Source organism: Giraffa tippelskirchi, chromosome 5 (genome assembly GCF_054371585.1).
Source record: "Giraffa tippelskirchi isolate mGirTip1 chromosome 5, T2T-mGirTip1v1.2.pri, whole genome shotgun sequence".
NCBI lineage: Eukaryota > Metazoa > Chordata > Mammalia > Artiodactyla > Giraffidae > Giraffa > Giraffa tippelskirchi.
This window is the reverse complement of record NC_137279.1, coordinates 130,218,158-130,235,000: the sequence shown is the minus strand read 5'-3', so window position 1 is coordinate 130,235,000 and position 16,843 is coordinate 130,218,158. Positions and strand designations below refer to the sequence as shown.

The following is a 16,843-nucleotide window of genomic DNA, read 5'->3' as shown; positions in this document are numbered from 1 at the left end:
GATCTGGATATTTATTTTCCACTTAACCGATGTTTGATTACACTTTAATAAAGTACAAGAAAACTGTCTGGCTGCCTGCGTCTGATTGATCCTGCCGGGTGGTTTCTCTGGGATTTTTCGTAATGAAACGAGGGACTAGAGATGATGCATCTTAAGAAAGTGACAAAAACAGCTGACTATTACTCATACGGGCTTTCGAGCGAGGCGAGGAGCCGGCGCCGAGAGCAGTAAAGGCCTCACCTCGCAGCTCTCGGCCGCAGAAGCCCCAGGGCCGAGTCCGAGCCGGGCCCACTCGAGGGGGCGTCCACGGCCGTCCGCGAAGGCCGCGGCCCGGGAAGGGACTCGCACACCTTCCAACTGAGTCGGGCGAGGGTGGGAGGGAGAGGCAGAAGGGGCGGGCCAGAGAGGTCCCGGGCACTAGCCTGGCCCTGCCCTAGGGACCCGCGAGCCCGGGCGAGCGGCCTAGGTGCAGGCGAGGAGCAGCCCCCAGCCCGGGTCAGCAGCGCGCGCACTCGCAAGGAGCCGCGGCTCCCGGCTCGAGGACGTTCGTCGGCAGCGTCTGGGGACAGGTGTCTGAGGGAGAGCCGCTGGCCGCCGCGGAGGCTCCCGTCCCGCTCTCACTGGCAAGGCCCTGACGGCAGTCAGACCTCCCCCGACCCCCAGGTCGCCCGGGGCTCTCAGGCCCCGCGCTTGCGCCCGCAAAGCAGTTCTCCCGGGACGGAGAAGGGGCCGGTGGCGGGCAAGTGGGGCGCAGGTCGTATTTGACCCACTTCCCACCGTCTGCCTCGAGCTTAACCAGCGGCTAGTGGTCGCTGGCGACCCGCCTGCGCTCTCAAGCCCACCTCCCGTGCAGAGAGGCGATCCGACCCCGCCTGGGCAGGTGTCCCGGGGTCTGGCCGTCGCTCCAGGCTCGCCGGGAGGCGTCGGGCTGAGGCGCGGCAGGTCTGGCGTCAGCCACGGGCGGCGCGCGGTCGCTGCCCGGGTCACGTGCCCGGGGGCCAAGGCCGAGAACTCTCCGGCTGACTTGCCCCTTAGTCCAACGGCTCGGCGGGTGGAAGGCGCCTACCCCTGGCTCCTGAACTCTCCGAGCGCCGGCATCGTCCCGCTCCCGGGTGACCAGAGGGCTCCTTGTAACAGCTGTCGCGTCCCTCGGCGTCTGTTTGGGTGGGGGAGGGGAACCCAGTAAGACTACCTTAAGTCTTTGGGCGAAAGTCGACTGAGCCGAGGCAGCAGAGACCGGGATCAGATAGGGACCACCCGCACCCCGCTCCCAGGTGACGTGCTCCAAGACTGGTATCAGATGGGGTGACAGAAGAAGATTGCCTAGAAATCCAAATTTCCCTTCCTCGTTGGTGCCTGAAAGCAGTCCTTTGGCTGCCCAGTAAAACTATTTTTGCTTCCTTTCTCTCCGCCCTTCCCCCATAGGGAAAAGTCAGCGTCTTCTCCAGATCTTAACCTAGTTGTTCTCACCCCCAAAAAAAACACATCCTTTAACAGGGGTCACAGACCGGGGTAACTAAAAATTCTGCCTGGAAGTACAGTCTTTAGACTGAGGTTATTAACTATACAAGCTGTTTTCCTGCTATTTCCTTCTGAAGAAGATGAAAATCCCCAATAAAAGTATTACCACAATGCTGTTTAGAGTGGAGGAGAACAAAAAACTTCAGTTTCCCCCCAAATTTTCATTTTCTGATAACTTTACATACTTTGGCATTTTTAAGATTCAGGTAATTATTTTATTGGTAATTTAAACCTAAGGATTGTTAATCAAAATTTTGAAAGTTCATTGTCTTAAGTCATTTAAGAAATAACTTATTCTAAAAAACTGAATTTCTTTCCAAAATACTATACTGCCTGCCCATCTCTGTCTTGTTAAGGTGCATCTAAAAAAGCAATTACTATTATATACTTGAGCATTTTGAGCATTTTTATAATCAGGAGGCAGAATATACTCATATGTTTTCAAATGTCTGAAAGTTTTAGGTTCAATATTTTCTTCTAAGGTGGGAGAGCTTTTTTGTTTTCATAAAACTGATTAACAAAAAAGATTGTTACATACAGGCACCCAGTAGCTCGTCTGTAATTAAGAATATTTTCTGTGAAACACCAGGCTGCCTGGTGGCAGTGAGACTGTGGAAGGAAAAGAGACAGCATTGTCAGTGCGGGTAATTTTCACCCTGAATGTGGTATGTTTGTTTTTAAATTTTAAAATCTTTGTTCAATAGTTGCCAAGACTTCCACTTCTGCTACAAATGTGCATGTGTACAAGGTCTGTGGCTTTGAAGCAGCACAGAACTATATGCTGCAAATGGCTCTCCAATCCAGGTTTAGGAAAACTCTAGATGCCTGCAGTTCTATGATTCAGAGCCTCAACCAACATGAGCCCCTGAAGATGTCTTCTACTCTGGGGTGGATGGCAGTGTTCCTGGCAGAGTCTTGTGGGTTAGACAGGACTCCTGGGTACACAAGTTTGGAGTGTGAAATTGCCCAACTGACAGCTCTGTCCTCCTGGACAAGAGAAGGAGCAAACATCACATTTATTTCTTGCACAGAAAATCAGTTGGTGAGGTTTATTTTTTCATTTTATGAAAACCTAGAAATTCAATGCAAAATGGGTTTCAAACTCCCAGAAATCAGGAAGTACAATTTTCTAAATTGAGTGTAAAATATGCCTCATATACTACTCGTGCCAGGATTTCCTTGTGGCAAGCAAATTCACTGAGGATCTGCAGTGTATCACATGCAATGTGGAAACCACACATGTAACTTCCCTTTTAATCTTAACTGCAATACTATAGTAAATCTGACTTCAGAGTAGGCAAAGTGTGATCAATTTGTAGATCTTTTATATAGCCTATGACTGTCTACATGCAGCCTGTAAGACTGTGTTTCTAAAATTAAGGAGAAATTTGAAAAGAAAACCTTTTGACAGTGGATTTTCCATTTTCCTTTGGTCATAGGTTTGGGGTAAGCTGTTTTTCTATTGTCCTGTCATTGTTCCCAAATTTCACTGGGATGAGGAAATTAACACAAGTTGGATTTAAGATGCTCTTAAGAGAGACTTTCTCCTTGGGATCAGCCTGAAAACAACATTTCCCACTTTGAAACTAATACCCACACACTACTGCTGCAGTGAGAGAAGTAGGCATTTGCAGAGAGCAAAAATTTCTATGGAACAGGAGATAAGGGGTAAGATATACAGAAAAGATACAGCTTTTCTCCCATTCTCCCCAGGAGCAAAAGGTCAGTAACAATACATAACTGTAAAGAGTAAAGAACCAGTTTAAGGTTAATGTGCTAACTGGTCCTGGTCTCAATGTATAGAGAGAACATCCCCTCCACCTCAACTTCTCATTCTCAATACTTGACTTGTAGAAAACAGGTCTCAATAGTTCTACACCTATTTTCTAGGAGCTCAAAGGCTGAAGACATAGACATCGTTTAGATTCAGGTATCCTACAACTAACATCAGTCTTTCGAAAAATAGGAGGTTCTCTCTGAATTCTGCAAACAATAGAATTAGATTCCTGAGCAGGCAGTAGAAACTTCTGGGCAGAGAACTGGAGGAGACGCTTCCAAATTTTGCCAAAGACTAGGACTATCTGCATCTGGGCGGGGGGGGGGGGGGAAGGTTGGGGGTGGGGCAGTGCTCTTGGGCTCCGAGTGGAGAATACCTGTATGAATGTATGTATGTGGGTAAGGGAGATAGTGGTTAGGGCCTGACTGTATCTTCAGATTGTAACCTATACAGGTGGGATTGATTACTAAGAACACTTCCTGAGGGGGAGGCGGGGGAGGAGTATTTCTGGCAGCTTTGGCAATCTTGAGGTGTCTTCTGTATGGCTTTGGAATTTCAAAGGCCAGCAATCTGCCCACCTTCCAAGGTCACCCTTTTCTATGGGAGAAGTGAATCTCCCAAGGAGGAAGCCAAGTGTTCAAGTACACGAACAATCCTCATCCCCTGTAGGCCTGAAGAGAAATTCAGCAGGGTGGCACTTTCCTGCTTTCTGAACACATCACCCATCAACTTACCCAGGTCGCTTGCTTCAGTGAGGGCAGGCAAATAGCAGGTAAGGAAAAGGAGATACAACCTTAAAACAGAAATAAACAAGTAAGTATTAGTTAGCTTCTCCTCCTTACCCTGATCATTCCCTCCCCGCCTCTGAGAATAAGCCACCAGAGTCCTCTAGAAGACTCTGAGCTTCTGCTCTTAAACGGCTCCTTTTCCAAGGAGGAACAAGGTCTGTTTTCTGATGTGGGGCCCCAGATGCTCTGTTATTGCAACTTAACTTTGTCATTGCTTCTTTTCAAAGATTATTTGGAATGAATTGTTTCTTTTGTTTACTATCCAACAAACGACCTCTGCTAATCTTATATTTTATCTCTCTAACATATGGAAAAGCTATTTATTCTAGCCAATCACAATAAAGTGAAGAAAACCCCATTTTATGGAAAAGTATATATCACTAGTCTGTTGATCATTAAAGATATGATTACCAGTGAAAACCCTCCGAAGGTGGCACATTTATGCTTCCAGGAACAGATGGGGACACGCATTTTCCTTGCAAATACTTTTGAAATTGCTCTACTGGTAGCAGTATAAAAATGATATACAGATGCCAGGGCCGGCATGGCCAGGATGAGTGCGCCAGATTTACACAGTAAAGCCTTCACACGCAGGCTGTCAGTTTTGATTGATCTCTACTATACCTCAGGAACTTGTTGACTAGGTAGGGAAACAGTGCAAATAATTCACTGCAGCAAGTCAGATAATTCACACAACCAATCGGTCTGCTTCACTTTCTGGCTGTGACATACGAGCCTTCCCTACAAAGATGCATCATTTTCCAGCTTGAGCAATATTCAATGTCAGGGAAGAAAAGGTATTAAAGCCACACAAAAGGTGGCAGACTATCGCAAGACCAGAAGTTGTTTTAGTAATGGAGGCCAGATCCTGCTCTACTCTAAGTCCTACCAGAGCATTCAGGCCCAATTGTCATTATCATATTGATTAAAAAAAAAAAGTTCATCATAGTGCAATCTTAGGTTTAACGCCAACGGATCGGGAAAGAGCAAAGAATTATCCCACAAAAGCACAACATTCTTACCGCAGGGACGTTTCCCTGTTCCAGTTCATTGATGGAGTTGATTAAGTTTAAATGAAGCAGACACTGGATAAAAGTAAGGGTATTGACCACTGGGCACTGCGATCCCTGCTTGAAAGGACCTGATACATGCAGAAAAGCAAGATTTGCTAAATGCTCTAATCTTCAATCAAATCTTACATCAATACAGACAAAGTTTGGTAATGAGAGATTCAATGAAGCATGTGGGAGAAAGAATTAATCCTCTTGGTCTAAACTGGCTTCAACTTTGAAGCTTGCTCCGAAGGAAAGATAGTTATCTAAATGCTAAATAAGAAACTTATTGTACTTTTCATGGCATGCTAATCTTTTGTCTATTTCATCTCTATTATGTGTATGCTCCTAGATTGCAGTTGTCATGGTGATTATATCAAGCTACGCTCAGGATGGTGGTGAGAAGCCAAGCACGAATGTGGAGAAGACCCCCACGAAATTCACATTTTGGAAAAACAGAGCGGGAAGAAGTAGGCGGGCACCTAATGCCTCCCTGGCTCCTTCCCGCTTCCTGTCAGGCCCTGGCCAATCCATCAAAGGGCAAGGGGCCTGGGGCCTTCCTGCGCCATTTCAGGCAAGGTCCCCTCAGCCAGGCGAGCAGCGTTTGGTGACAGTGGTGGTGGGGAGGGGGTCAGGCATCCTTCCTACCCCAAACTCCTTTCTCTGTAGAGGTTCTCAGTTTTTAGTCCAGAGGCTCCTCCCCCTCCTTACCACCTCCCCTTTGTCCGGGGTGGCGGGTGGCGTGCAGAGGCTGACTGCAGAGGGAACCGAGAGTGGCAAGGGCTGGGGACACTCACTGGCTCTACCTGCAGGCTGTGCCTCGGGGTGGGAAGTTGAGTCAGATTCTAAGTGCGAGAGAGGAAAGAAAACCAGATCCAGAGAAGTGGCCCATGAAGCCCTGGTGGGGGTGAAAGCTAGAGGGTCACCCAGGGCTCTGGCGACCAAAGGTGACCCTGGGCCCTTTATGTGTTTTACAAAAGTTGCCAAATTAAGACGGGATTATAACTGCTCGAGTCCTTGTCAGGGCTGAAAGGTTGGGAGCCTCAAATATGCCCCAGCAGTGTTGATGAAAAGCTTAAAAAGTAATAAAAGGGAGAAAAGAGCGAGGAAAGTAACATGTATAACTCTTATTAAAGAGAAGAGCCACAGAGAGGTTGTGAACTTGAATCACTGTTTGAACTTTAATTTGTTCATTAACAGGATTTGCCCCTCACTGCGAATGTTATTACTTCCTTTGCCGCTCAGCAACAACTCCAGGCATAATGAAAGAGTCTGGCAAAAAGTTAAATGCCTGGTAATTAATTCACTTAATTGAAAAAAAGAGGGAAGAGGGAGAAAGAGAGGTCCCACTGCAAGAGCAGAAGACAGAGGGGTTGGAGGAGGGGGCAAGACTGAAATTTGCATGGAGGCCCTCTCCAAGGCCCAATGCCTCCCATTCACGCAGGAGGGGAGACTGGGTCTCTTGTGAGGCTCTTTTCAGCAAAATTAATGCCAGGAGCACCCTGAAGACTCCCTGCCCAAGGCCACCTGCCCCTGATCTGAGGCCCCTAGCCAGGGTTTCAGCCAGGAGCTTCTTTGGATGGTCTATTTAGGGTAAAATGGACACCAGAAATCCAAAATTAATATATACTCAAAAACTCTTTCATTAAAAAGTAGGAAGATGTCTTTTGCTTTCTCCCCTTCCTTCTTTTGGAACAGGTTTCTTATATAGCCTTCTGTTTCCAGGATGGAGTGAAAAGGAGTGTCAAGAGCCAGATATAATCTGCATGTTGGCATCTTAATAACCTGACCGCATCATGCTTTCTTTCTACCCCCTCCTATCACAGCAGATTTCAGTAAACTCGGGAGATGAGAAATGAAATAAACTCCATGCCTCTGCTCAGAACATCAGGACAGCTTGCTCTGCCTCTAACCTCACAAGGCCTGCCTTTCACTACCAACCACTGCACCCAGTCCTCTTACATGTGCACCCTCCTTCTGAAGGAAGCAGTGCATAGTCACAGTTAACTATTGTGACACCCCAGATACCCCAGAGTTATAAGCAGCAGGTTGCCCTTACAGCCAAATGAGAGAACAGCAAAATTCCGGAAACCAGCAGAGGTCAGTCATCCTTTCCTACATAAAATGTTTAAGGTCTACCACTGAACAGTTTCAATTTCCTCACATTTTAAAAATGGGTTTCATATAATCAGTGTGACTTTCTTTAGAAATACAATTATCCATTATATGTTCTCCCATTACAAAACTACTAGGGACAGAAAAGAGTGGTGAGAAAGACAACATAAATGAATTCCCTAGCATCCAAAACCATTTCCTAGGTTTGTGTTTTTAATTAAATCACTTCTAAACCCCAGGGAGAAGACAGTATTTTCTCATCCAAGTCACACTGTCACCAAATAAATAAAGTCATCAAATTACCACTTTGCCGCAGCCTCCTCCCCATTTGACCCAATGCTACTTGGTACTCAACCCTAACCTCAAACTCCAAACAATTATAAATGATCTACACTGTGTTTTCCTGAAACCCAGTGATAGGCACACACTTACGTGCATTAACAGGAAAAGGAAAGTTTCTTTAAAAAGGACTATTTCATAAGCTGAAGTAAGTTCTAGCGTTTATTTAGCATTAAAGTTACTTCCTACCTTCTACAGTCTCTGGATATTGAGTGAGTTCTATTTTCCAAAGCTGTGGACCTATACTGATTTTATTCTGGAAAACTGTTGAACTCTAATCTCCTTTTACAAAAGAAACTTTAAAGAGACCACATCAACCTGGTCTAATAACCTTTGTTGTTGTTTAGTCACTAAGTCATGTCCAACCCTTTTGTGACGCTATGGACTGTAGCCTGCCAGGCTCCTCTGTCTATGGGATTTCCCAGGCAGGAATACTGGAGTGGGAAGCCATTTCCTTCTCCAGGGGATCTTTCCCACCCAGAGGTAACCTGAGTCTCCTACATTGGTAGGCAATTCTTTACCACTGAGCCATCAGGGAAGCCACTAATAACCATATCACTATCCTAATCTAGACCCTTACTAGTTTACACATGCGTGCGTTTCTTCCTTCCTCCAAAACAGCCTTCAGAGTGCCTTGAGATTAATTTCTCCTAAACCCCCACGGCACTCAAAAAGCCTCAAGAATGCCGACAGCATATAACCACCCCACCCAGCTCCTTAAATCAGCCTTTTTAAGCCTCCTCTCCACTCTGCCCATAGGCACTAACTGACTTAGTGCCTTTCTGGCTTGTTTTCCACTACTAGCCTGCCTACACCAGCAAGACAGCTCTTCAGGAAGACAGATCCCCTGTTGTTCCCTGAAAACACCACATGAATTATCTTCATTTTATTGAATACTTGTGAGGTGGCAAGCACCATGTTAGGCCTTACAAACATTATCTCATTTCCCTTCAATTTAATGAGATATGATTATACCCATTTTAGGACTGGAGAAACTGAGACTAAAGAAATTAAGGTAGTTGTCCAACCAAGATCTCAGCAGAGATAGGATTCTTATGCTTCTCTGTTCTGGCTTAAAAACTGGTTTACTTTCCATTTGACATACTCTCACCCCTGCCTACAAACCCCAGAGAGAAATTTCCACCTCTATCTTGAAATCTTTCACTATCATCCTAGTCCTTGGCAGCCTGCTGAACCCTTCATTATCTGCAGCTTTTACCTGGTACTCCTATTCTCTGCCCTGTACTGTTATGTTAGTTTTCATTTACTCAGTCCCTTCCAACCACACTGTAAGCTCCCTGAAGAGGGGAATTTGCCTTATATTTCTTTCTCTTCCTCACTCTCCAGAGCCTAATGATATAGCTTCCATTTGCTGAGCACCTTCACGCACAATAATCCTAAAAAGTAGACACTGTTATTATTGTCCTTTTGCACACAAACTGGTGCTCAGGGCTCAGAGATTAAGAAACTTGCCTAAGCCGCTTAGCAAGAAGTAGCAGATCTGATATTCAAACACAGCCATCTGAATCAAATGTTCCTTTTCCTTAACCAATACATTGTAGTGGCTCAAACACATTTTGTTTCACACAACATGAATTAATGAAGTGTCGATGTGTGGAGGATACTCAATAAACCTCTAGAAAATACCCTCTAACCATGTCTTAAGGTAAGGGCACTGTTTTCCTCTTTAATAGGGTAGACTCTGAAACTCAACAGAAGAAAGAATGAGTGTATCCATCCCAAGCCACCCCTTCTATAATCCCCTCCTCTCTAGGAACCATACCCCACCCCCCACCACCGGTTCATGGGAGCCAGTGACACCACTGTCTGTATCTGTATTGGTGTTTCGCTGAGATGTGTGTGTGTGCTCCCTCACGTCTGCCTCTTTGCGACCCCATGAGGCAGGCTACCCTGTCCCAAGCAACCTTCTACCTTTTAAAGACACAGGAGAAAATCAAAGAGTGAACTTTTCTAATGGCCTGCTGCTGTGGGAAAAATAACAATTGCAAAAAGTATTCACAGCTGACCAATACGTGGTATTCCATCTAGTTTCTTGCTTGCTTTCTTCTAAGACATGTAGGTGGCAACAGGGATTCATAAACTCTTTAAGAAAAGAACTTCTGAGAGTACAAGCATCAACGTCTGGACGCCTGGCTACTCTTCTCCACATGGAAACTGTGGCTTCACTGCCAGTGCTGAAGATCTGGACTTGATAGCATCAAGCAAGCTAACAAGTTTCTTTATTTCCAACAGGTCAAACAAAAAAACCTCTTACAAAGGCAACAGGGTACTTCCTATAAATTTGAGAAAAGGGGGAATAATGACTATGATTTACTGTTCTCTAGTATTCATGTGAAAACTAGTCTGTTCTCCTAAATTCCCAAAGATAGGTTTCCATCTTCACTTACATTTTGGTTTTAAGTATCTGGACAGCTCAGCAGCTACAACCCTTACCTTGACCTACAAAACCCATGTGGTGGCACACAAAAGCTTGCACACGCACAGCATTTAATAACCCCAGTCCTTCTATTTACTTCATCTCAGATAAGGCTCAAAACCACCCTTGAAATAAATGTACTACATACATTTTGCCTATGAGAAAATGAAAATTTGCCTCAAGTAACATAACTGGTACATGATAAACCTAGTCCCTACTCCTAGTCCAGGATATTTTCCACCATATGGTATTTCCCAATTCTCAGGGAGATTTCCTGTCATTTCTATATTCTTGATTCACGTGAATTCTACAAATCTAAAACCAGTAACCTCTCTATCTGAAAGAGATGGGCCTCAAGCTATACTAACCAGCCTGTTTTAAAAATAACTACCTGGCCATACAAAGAGTCCTCCACCCCAATCCTGAAACTATAAACACTATATACAAAATTTAACATTTAGATTCAAATTAAGAAATATCTGGATGGTTCTTTAAATCTACAGAATATTTTGAGGATTTTCTGGGTACCTGATACTTCTTGGTACTTGTAACATAAAATTTAGGAGTTGTTTTGTCTACTAGTAGACAGTCTTTTCCCCAGAAAAAATCCAGAACTGGATCTCTCCACCTTGTTTACTGACCTTTTAGTTGGGTATATCTCTGATATCCAGAGCCCAGCAGGTCCCCTTCCCTAATTTCTAAGCAATAACCAAACTCATCAAAGCAGACAAAACTCAAAAGTTCCAGATCTTATAAATGGCTGAAATAAGGATATTCTTTTTGTCTCAGCTCAAGCTTGGTTAATCCCCATATCCAATCGAACTCTGGGGTGAAAGAGAGGAACATATTTGACGATTTGGCACTGTTTCCCTATTTCTTTGTCTGCTGGCTGACCTTCTCTCTGTAAGTTGTATCAGCATTTGCAACATTCAGTTTAAGCAGGAGGACTCTTTCATCTTTGTCCTCTGGTCTTGATCTCTCCTGATCATTACAGTCTGGATCCCTGCTAATCACTAATGATCCTGTGGCCCTCTATATAATACTAAAGATATTAGATCTGAATTCTTAGAAAAATTCCTACTCACCTAATTACATTCTTTCTGCTTTTCTTGGTTCTCAGCTGGTGTTGAATTTGAATTACTTCCTCAGATTTTAAATCATTTGCCAGTGGTTTTTGGAAAGCACGTCTCTTAAGTGAATTCAACTAATTATGATTCAAAAGTCCCATGACCCACCTCTTTCCATCTCCCCCTCTCTTTTCCTTGAGTGTCTTTCTACCCCATCTCCCATATTCTGGTCTTGACTATCATAAGAATTTAAATTCAGAGTAAGGAGTTTCATGATTCTGTATTTTGCACAGCACATAGCATATTGTTAGCTTACAGCAGCGCACAGTGGTTCCACTACATATGTGTGTGTGTGTGTGTGTGTATACATACTTTGGGTCTCTATTCACAACCATCTACTTAAAAATGACAAATGTTTCAACCTACAAGTTAGACTTCACCTACAGTTGAAGGATCACTGAGGTTTTTTTTTTTTTGATTGTGGTAAATGCCTTGCTTACTAAATAGAATACAGGTTAAGTCTGATTTCTTAACTGAGTGTGAGTCCTATATTTCAAGGAATGTGGGGCATCAAATCTAGAGAAGTATATGCATGTGTGTAATGCTAAGTTGCTTCAGTTGTGTCTGACTCTGTGCAACTCTATGAACTGTAGCCTGCCAGGTTCCTCTATCCATGGGATCCTCCAGGCAAGAAGACTGGAGTGGGTTGCCATGTCCTACTCCAGGGGATTTTCCCAACCCAGGGATCAAACCCATGTCTCTTACACCTGCACTGGCAGGCAGGTTCTTTAGCATTAGTGCCACCTGGGAAGCCCAGATGATTTTAGCCCATCTTGGATTTTTCCTACCGAATCCCAGATTCCAGAATTTAACAGCTTCTATAATCATAGCAGCAAAATTGAACTCTTATAAAATCTAGATCAAATTCTTAACAATAAAGCTTTCTGAAATAAGGTATCTCTATACTAGATTCCAATGGATTTCCCTGTAGCTCAGATGGTCAAGAATCTGCCTGCAATGCAGAAGAGCTGGGTTCAGTTCTTGGGTTGGGACGATCCTCTGGAGAAGGGAACGGCAAACCACTCCAGCATTCTTGTCTGGAGGATCCCATGGACAGAGAAACCTGGCAGGCTACAGTCTGTGGGACTGCAAAGTCAGACACGACTGAGCGCCTAACATTACTACTACTCATACTGCATTCCATTGTACTAGAGATGTATGTGATTGTTAAGAGTAATAATTCATTGATAATCAAAGAGATGCTGTAAGCTCCAAATGTACAGTTTTCTCAGAGCTTTCCCTTGGCAGCTACTTTTATTCCAGTGGTGCTACCAATGTTCAAACTACATTTATATAATGACTTTAGAATTAGTTTAAAAACTACTCAAGAAAGACATCTAATAGTCTTTCCAATTGTTTTGACTTCCAATTATATTCACTGACTTGATCACCCAACTCTTCAGGGCACAGAAAGGCTTTAAAGGATGATGACTTACCACTTCCAAAACTTTTAACAAGATGTGCTGTGGGTTCTGAAGGGTGCCCAAATGAAGAGCTTCAGAATGAAGTGTCAACAGTGGCAACAATGGAAGCATCATTTCACTAAGTGACAGACTTCCAAGATGACTAGTTAGATAAGGACACTAAAATATATGTGTAAGTTCTGATACAGTGGACTGTATTAGTTTACAGTCATATCTTTTATTCAGTTTAAGCCCTACAGCACAATATTAGCGTTAAGGATAAAATTCGCCTTAACATTTTTCATTATTGCACTTAACAAAATTTTACACTCTTTAGGCGCATCTGACAGATGTCACACAAAAATATCTTTGATATTCAAGGACCTCATATTGTTTGGGATGAAACTACAAATAATTGAGATAAACATATTGGATATGTTTTTCCATTTTTATCAAGCCAATGAAAATGAACTTTAAACAGGTGTAAACACTTGGCATGTGTTTGTTTGCTTAACGGCAGGTAATTCTTACTTCAGGTTAGAAGGCAACAGGATATACAGTTTTGATTTTAACTAAAAACAGAGTGCTTCACTCACATAGCATGAGCCAGTTCAGCATATCATCATAAAAATTAAGCATTTTTAAGGAAAGTTACATATTCTAAAATTATTAAAAGATCATAAACCCATTCAATCATGCAGGTCCTTTAAACTTTGTTTTGAAAATCTTAAGGAGAAAAAAAAACACAGCATTGTGAATAGGGCACAGACTGGAAAAAACTTTCTGATTTCTAATTTTTCTTCTTTTAATTTACTACTTGAGAGTAGTCAATACAATTTTTCATATGAATGAAAGGCCACAGGTTTTTAACTCTTTTATAGTAATATCTCTTGAGCCTGAAGAAGATATACATATTTTCCACATTTCAGTTACATTTCAACAATTATGCATTAAATGCCTATAGGGATCATGTTCAATGGCAAAGTGAAGTTGACAGGTTATAGGTATAATGAATAGTTACTGAATTAATGAATTGAGGAAAAGAAAACCATATCTTGGGTGAACACAAGCAGAGTTCATTATAAAACTAACTCCCATGGGATTTGGTCCATGTAAATAAAGTTGCTGACTATTACATAACATCAAGCCTAAAGCATCTGCTTAGATTTGGATCACTTTAGATTTCAGAATTCATTCATTAGGACCCAAGCCATACTTTTGAAGTAATAATTAAGACTGGGTTTTAAAGAAAATTTACCTGACTTCCATACCTGAGATAAATGGATCATTTCACACAGCACTTGTGCTAAAAGCATAAGGTTTCTCATTTAAGCTAGCAGACAATTATCTCACAACAGAGATATAAACATAACCAGTTTCTTCCCTTTTCCATTATTCCAGTTTTAGAAGATGCTTGGTCTCATAAATACAGCTCTATCACTGGATTATAAGGACTATTTATCGGGTAGGACACATAACATCTCTGTTCCTTGGTTTATGTGCTAGAACAGGATTAAGACAAAACCCTCCTCCTTACTATGGGGGCTTTTGTGAATACATTGATAAATACCTACAAAATGATAAATGCTACTTTCAGCATTTTGAAAGATGTCAACCAAACACAAAATATTTTTGGTGTGTGAATTAAAATGCCTCTTAGTAATGGTCTCAGATGTTTCCTTGTAAGATAAGCGTGTCAAGAACTGACATATATTATCCGTCCTCCAAACTGACATCACACTTCATAATAGCTTGGTATGATGACTGCTGTCAAAATCGCCTGCATGGACCCATCCGTGCCCTAGATTGACAAAATTTATTAGCGTGACAGAAGACTAAAAAACGAAGAGACTTTGAGCGCACGAATTGGGGGGTGGGGGGTAGAGGGTGGAGTCTGCTACACGTGAGCAAAGGGCCTCAATCTTCCTTACGGACTAACTTAATTTAGGAAGAAAATGAAAGTTGCCCAGAGGTCTCGTGGGCGGGGGTGGGGAAGGCCAGACTGGCAAGTGTTTGCGACAGGAATAGGAAAATACTCTTTTTTCAAAGCAGAATCCTATGTAGGAATAGGATTTCCCTTCTCCATGACCACCACGCGACGGCACACACTTTGCGGGAAACGAAATGGAAACGAGGGCGCGGCGGCCTGCGGGGCGGGCTGGAGAAGCTGATCCGACGGAGCTGGGTCCAGGGCCGGTCGGCTCGGCGTGGCCTCCGCGTCCGGGGCAGAGTTTTCCAGCCGCGCTCTCGCCGCCTTCCACGGCGCGTGACCCGCCGCCCTCGCGACCTCCCGGCGCCGACTCGCCAGTCCCCTCCTCGCCCTCTTCTGCGGGTGCTGGTGGGCGAGGCTCCCTCCGAGGCCGAGACGCTCCGCACGCGCCCCTCCCCAACTGCAGCGTGAGAACCAGAGCTACCGGAGCCGTGGGCCCCAACTACACACAAAGCCCCCGACGGCGCCGCGGCGCCTCCCCGCCTCGCTACTCCTGTTCCGTGAGCCCAGAGGGCAGCGGTCCACGTTACCGCGTCCGCTCCCGCGGGGAACCCCACCGACAGGAAGCCTCCAGCGGGAGGAGAGATGCAGCTCACGCAAGCACCCCGGCCCCTCTGCCCGACGGAGACTCTCACTTCAGATGAACGGGCGATGCAGCCTGCGGGAGGAGGAGAGGGCGTGGGGAATACTCACACTGGGCCTGGCCGGGCCGCGCCGCGTAGGGACCTCACCGGGAAAGACGCGCGGGCTCGCGCCGGGGTGCCGAGAGCCAGCAGGTAACATCCGCGCCGCCGCCTCGGAAGGGAGGCCTCTACCGTCCGGCAGCGGAGCTGCAGCCGCCGCGTGCGCGCCGCCGTCGGCCCCGCCCATCGCCCCCGCCCCGTCCCGCCGGGCCCGCCCAACAGGCCCTTCGGCCCTGACCTGTCCCGCTCCCCCCACTCCTCCCCTCCACTCCTTTCCCGGACGGATTCCCTCCCCTCCTCCCTGCCCGCCGGGAGCAATCGGCTCTCTGACTAACGCGAGGCGACGTGGAAATCCTTCCACCAAAATGAGCTGTGATATCCTTTTGATGGCTATCGTCCCTGGACTGAAACGATCAATTAGCAGCCCGAAACGCACTGTGAAGTAAATTGTCACACTCTCTATTACAGGATGGTTATCGTATATTTATAAGGTGTGTTTTCTGCAATCAGAACCAACAAGGTGTTGAGCGATCAGTCATAAACGCGCTTCTTCAAAAAGAGCGGGAAAGACGCTCCAACATTGAGGGATGGGGGGGGCGTCCTTTTGACAATTACCTCTCCCACCCTCCTACAAGGGTGATGTTTCCTCCTGGCATCTGGAAAGTGCAGTGAGGGCGAGAGCTCAGCGCCAGTTCTGGCTGCGCCCGTGACCGCGGAGCAGCGTCCCTGCGAGCAACAGGGAGACTCGAAGCCCCAAGAGGGGATGGTTTCTTATTGTGAGATACAGTTCAAGCATGAGGATCGCACACTCCGTTTTTCCCTGTTTTCAGTACCATTCTGGAAAATAATGTCTTACTCTTTCCTTCTAAATTTCTAGCAAAATGTCCGCATTCTAGACTTGTCTCTTTTCTTCCTCAAATCTCAGGGTGTTGCCCTCCTCTCTCTGTTATTTAGGTGTTATATACTGTAGAGTTTATGCCAGGGTGATACAAACAACTCTGTATCCTGAATCGGAATCTCGGCCAGAACACTTCCATCATTCATAAATGAGATGGCACTAAGTTCTGAGAAAGTCTTAAGAAATTCTCACTCGGTCTGGTAGGCTGTCTTGACTGGATCAAGCCATGGAGACATTGTTATTTTCCTCCTGGTCATCCCCAGTGATGTATATGAATAGATGAATACATTCAGAACTTCCGAGTTTCCCCTAACAAACTTTCATCACAGTGTCATCCACCAACCACCTATCAATCATTTTTAAGAAGGATTCTGGTTTGTATCCAGTTAATTGTTCTCTTGCCTGAAAAACAGCTCTAGAGCCCAGCCTACTGATGGTTGTGAGAAAAATTTAGAAGCTAGAAGCGTTTCTAGTATGCCTCTGTGGGCAATAAGGTGACATGGAGAGTGAGTCACAGGCGGGGTAGGATGCAGTTTACTCTGCATTTTTTTTAAAGTTAACTGCCCCCATGATTTCTGCATGGCGGTACTCGTCTGCAATCCAACCTCTGAAGAATGGAGAGAAAAGAAGTCTGGTTAGGTATTCGAGTTGTATGTGCAGCTGTTACCATTGGGTCTCCCCCAGCATAAATGGGGCACTGCATCCTTCTCTCA

The 16,843-nt window shown here is 44.9% G+C and overlaps 2 protein-coding genes and 1 long non-coding RNA gene across 11 annotated transcripts in view; 2 read left to right on the top strand and 1 right to left on the bottom strand.

Annotated features, from left to right (window-relative positions):
- LOC145504962 (uncharacterized) overlaps positions 1–15,392 on the bottom strand; it is a 60,444-nt gene extending 45,052 nt beyond the window's left edge. The window contains exons 1-5 of one of the 2 annotated variants that reach the window (XR_014052658.1): positions 7,012–7,094; positions 5,109–5,227; positions 4,033–4,091; positions 2,060–2,130; positions 843–1,156 (exon numbers count right to left, since the gene is read on the bottom strand). This is a non-coding gene — a long non-coding RNA (uncharacterized LOC145504962). Of the gene's footprint in view, positions 1–842; positions 1,157–2,059; positions 2,131–4,032; positions 4,092–5,108; positions 5,228–7,011; positions 7,095–15,242 lie in introns of those variants that run through there. The other variant, XR_014052659.1, reaches the window with a different exon arrangement.
- LOC145504961 (uncharacterized) lies at positions 568–7,028 on the top strand. Of its 8 annotated transcripts, XR_014052653.1 has the most exons (5): positions 981–1,274; positions 3,968–4,070; positions 5,491–5,712; positions 6,339–6,432; positions 6,864–7,028. XR_014052653.1 is itself a non-coding variant. In XM_081486508.1 (4 exons), the coding sequence occupies exons 1-3, from the start codon at positions 1,602–1,604 to the stop codon at positions 6,399–6,401; spliced, it is 411 nt and encodes a 136-aa protein (XP_081342634.1). In that variant the 5' UTR covers positions 996–1,601; the 3' UTR covers positions 6,402–6,432; positions 6,864–7,020. The 8 variants fall into 8 exon arrangements, 2 of the variants coding, with proteins under 2 accessions (XP_081342635.1, XP_081342634.1); XR_014052652.1 differs by lacking the exon at positions 6,339–6,432 and having other exon boundaries at positions 568–1,274; XM_081486508.1 differs by lacking the exon at positions 3,968–4,070 and having other exon boundaries at positions 996–1,727; positions 6,864–7,020.
- Positions 12,146–16,114, top strand: LOC145504959 (uncharacterized). Its single transcript, XM_081486506.1, has 2 exons — positions 12,146–15,325; positions 15,868–16,114. The coding sequence occupies exon 1, from the start codon at positions 14,684–14,686 to the stop codon at positions 15,191–15,193; it is 510 nt and encodes a 169-aa protein (XP_081342632.1). The 5' UTR covers positions 12,146–14,683; the 3' UTR covers positions 15,194–15,325; positions 15,868–16,114.
- Positions 16,115–16,843: the final 729 nt, after the last annotated feature.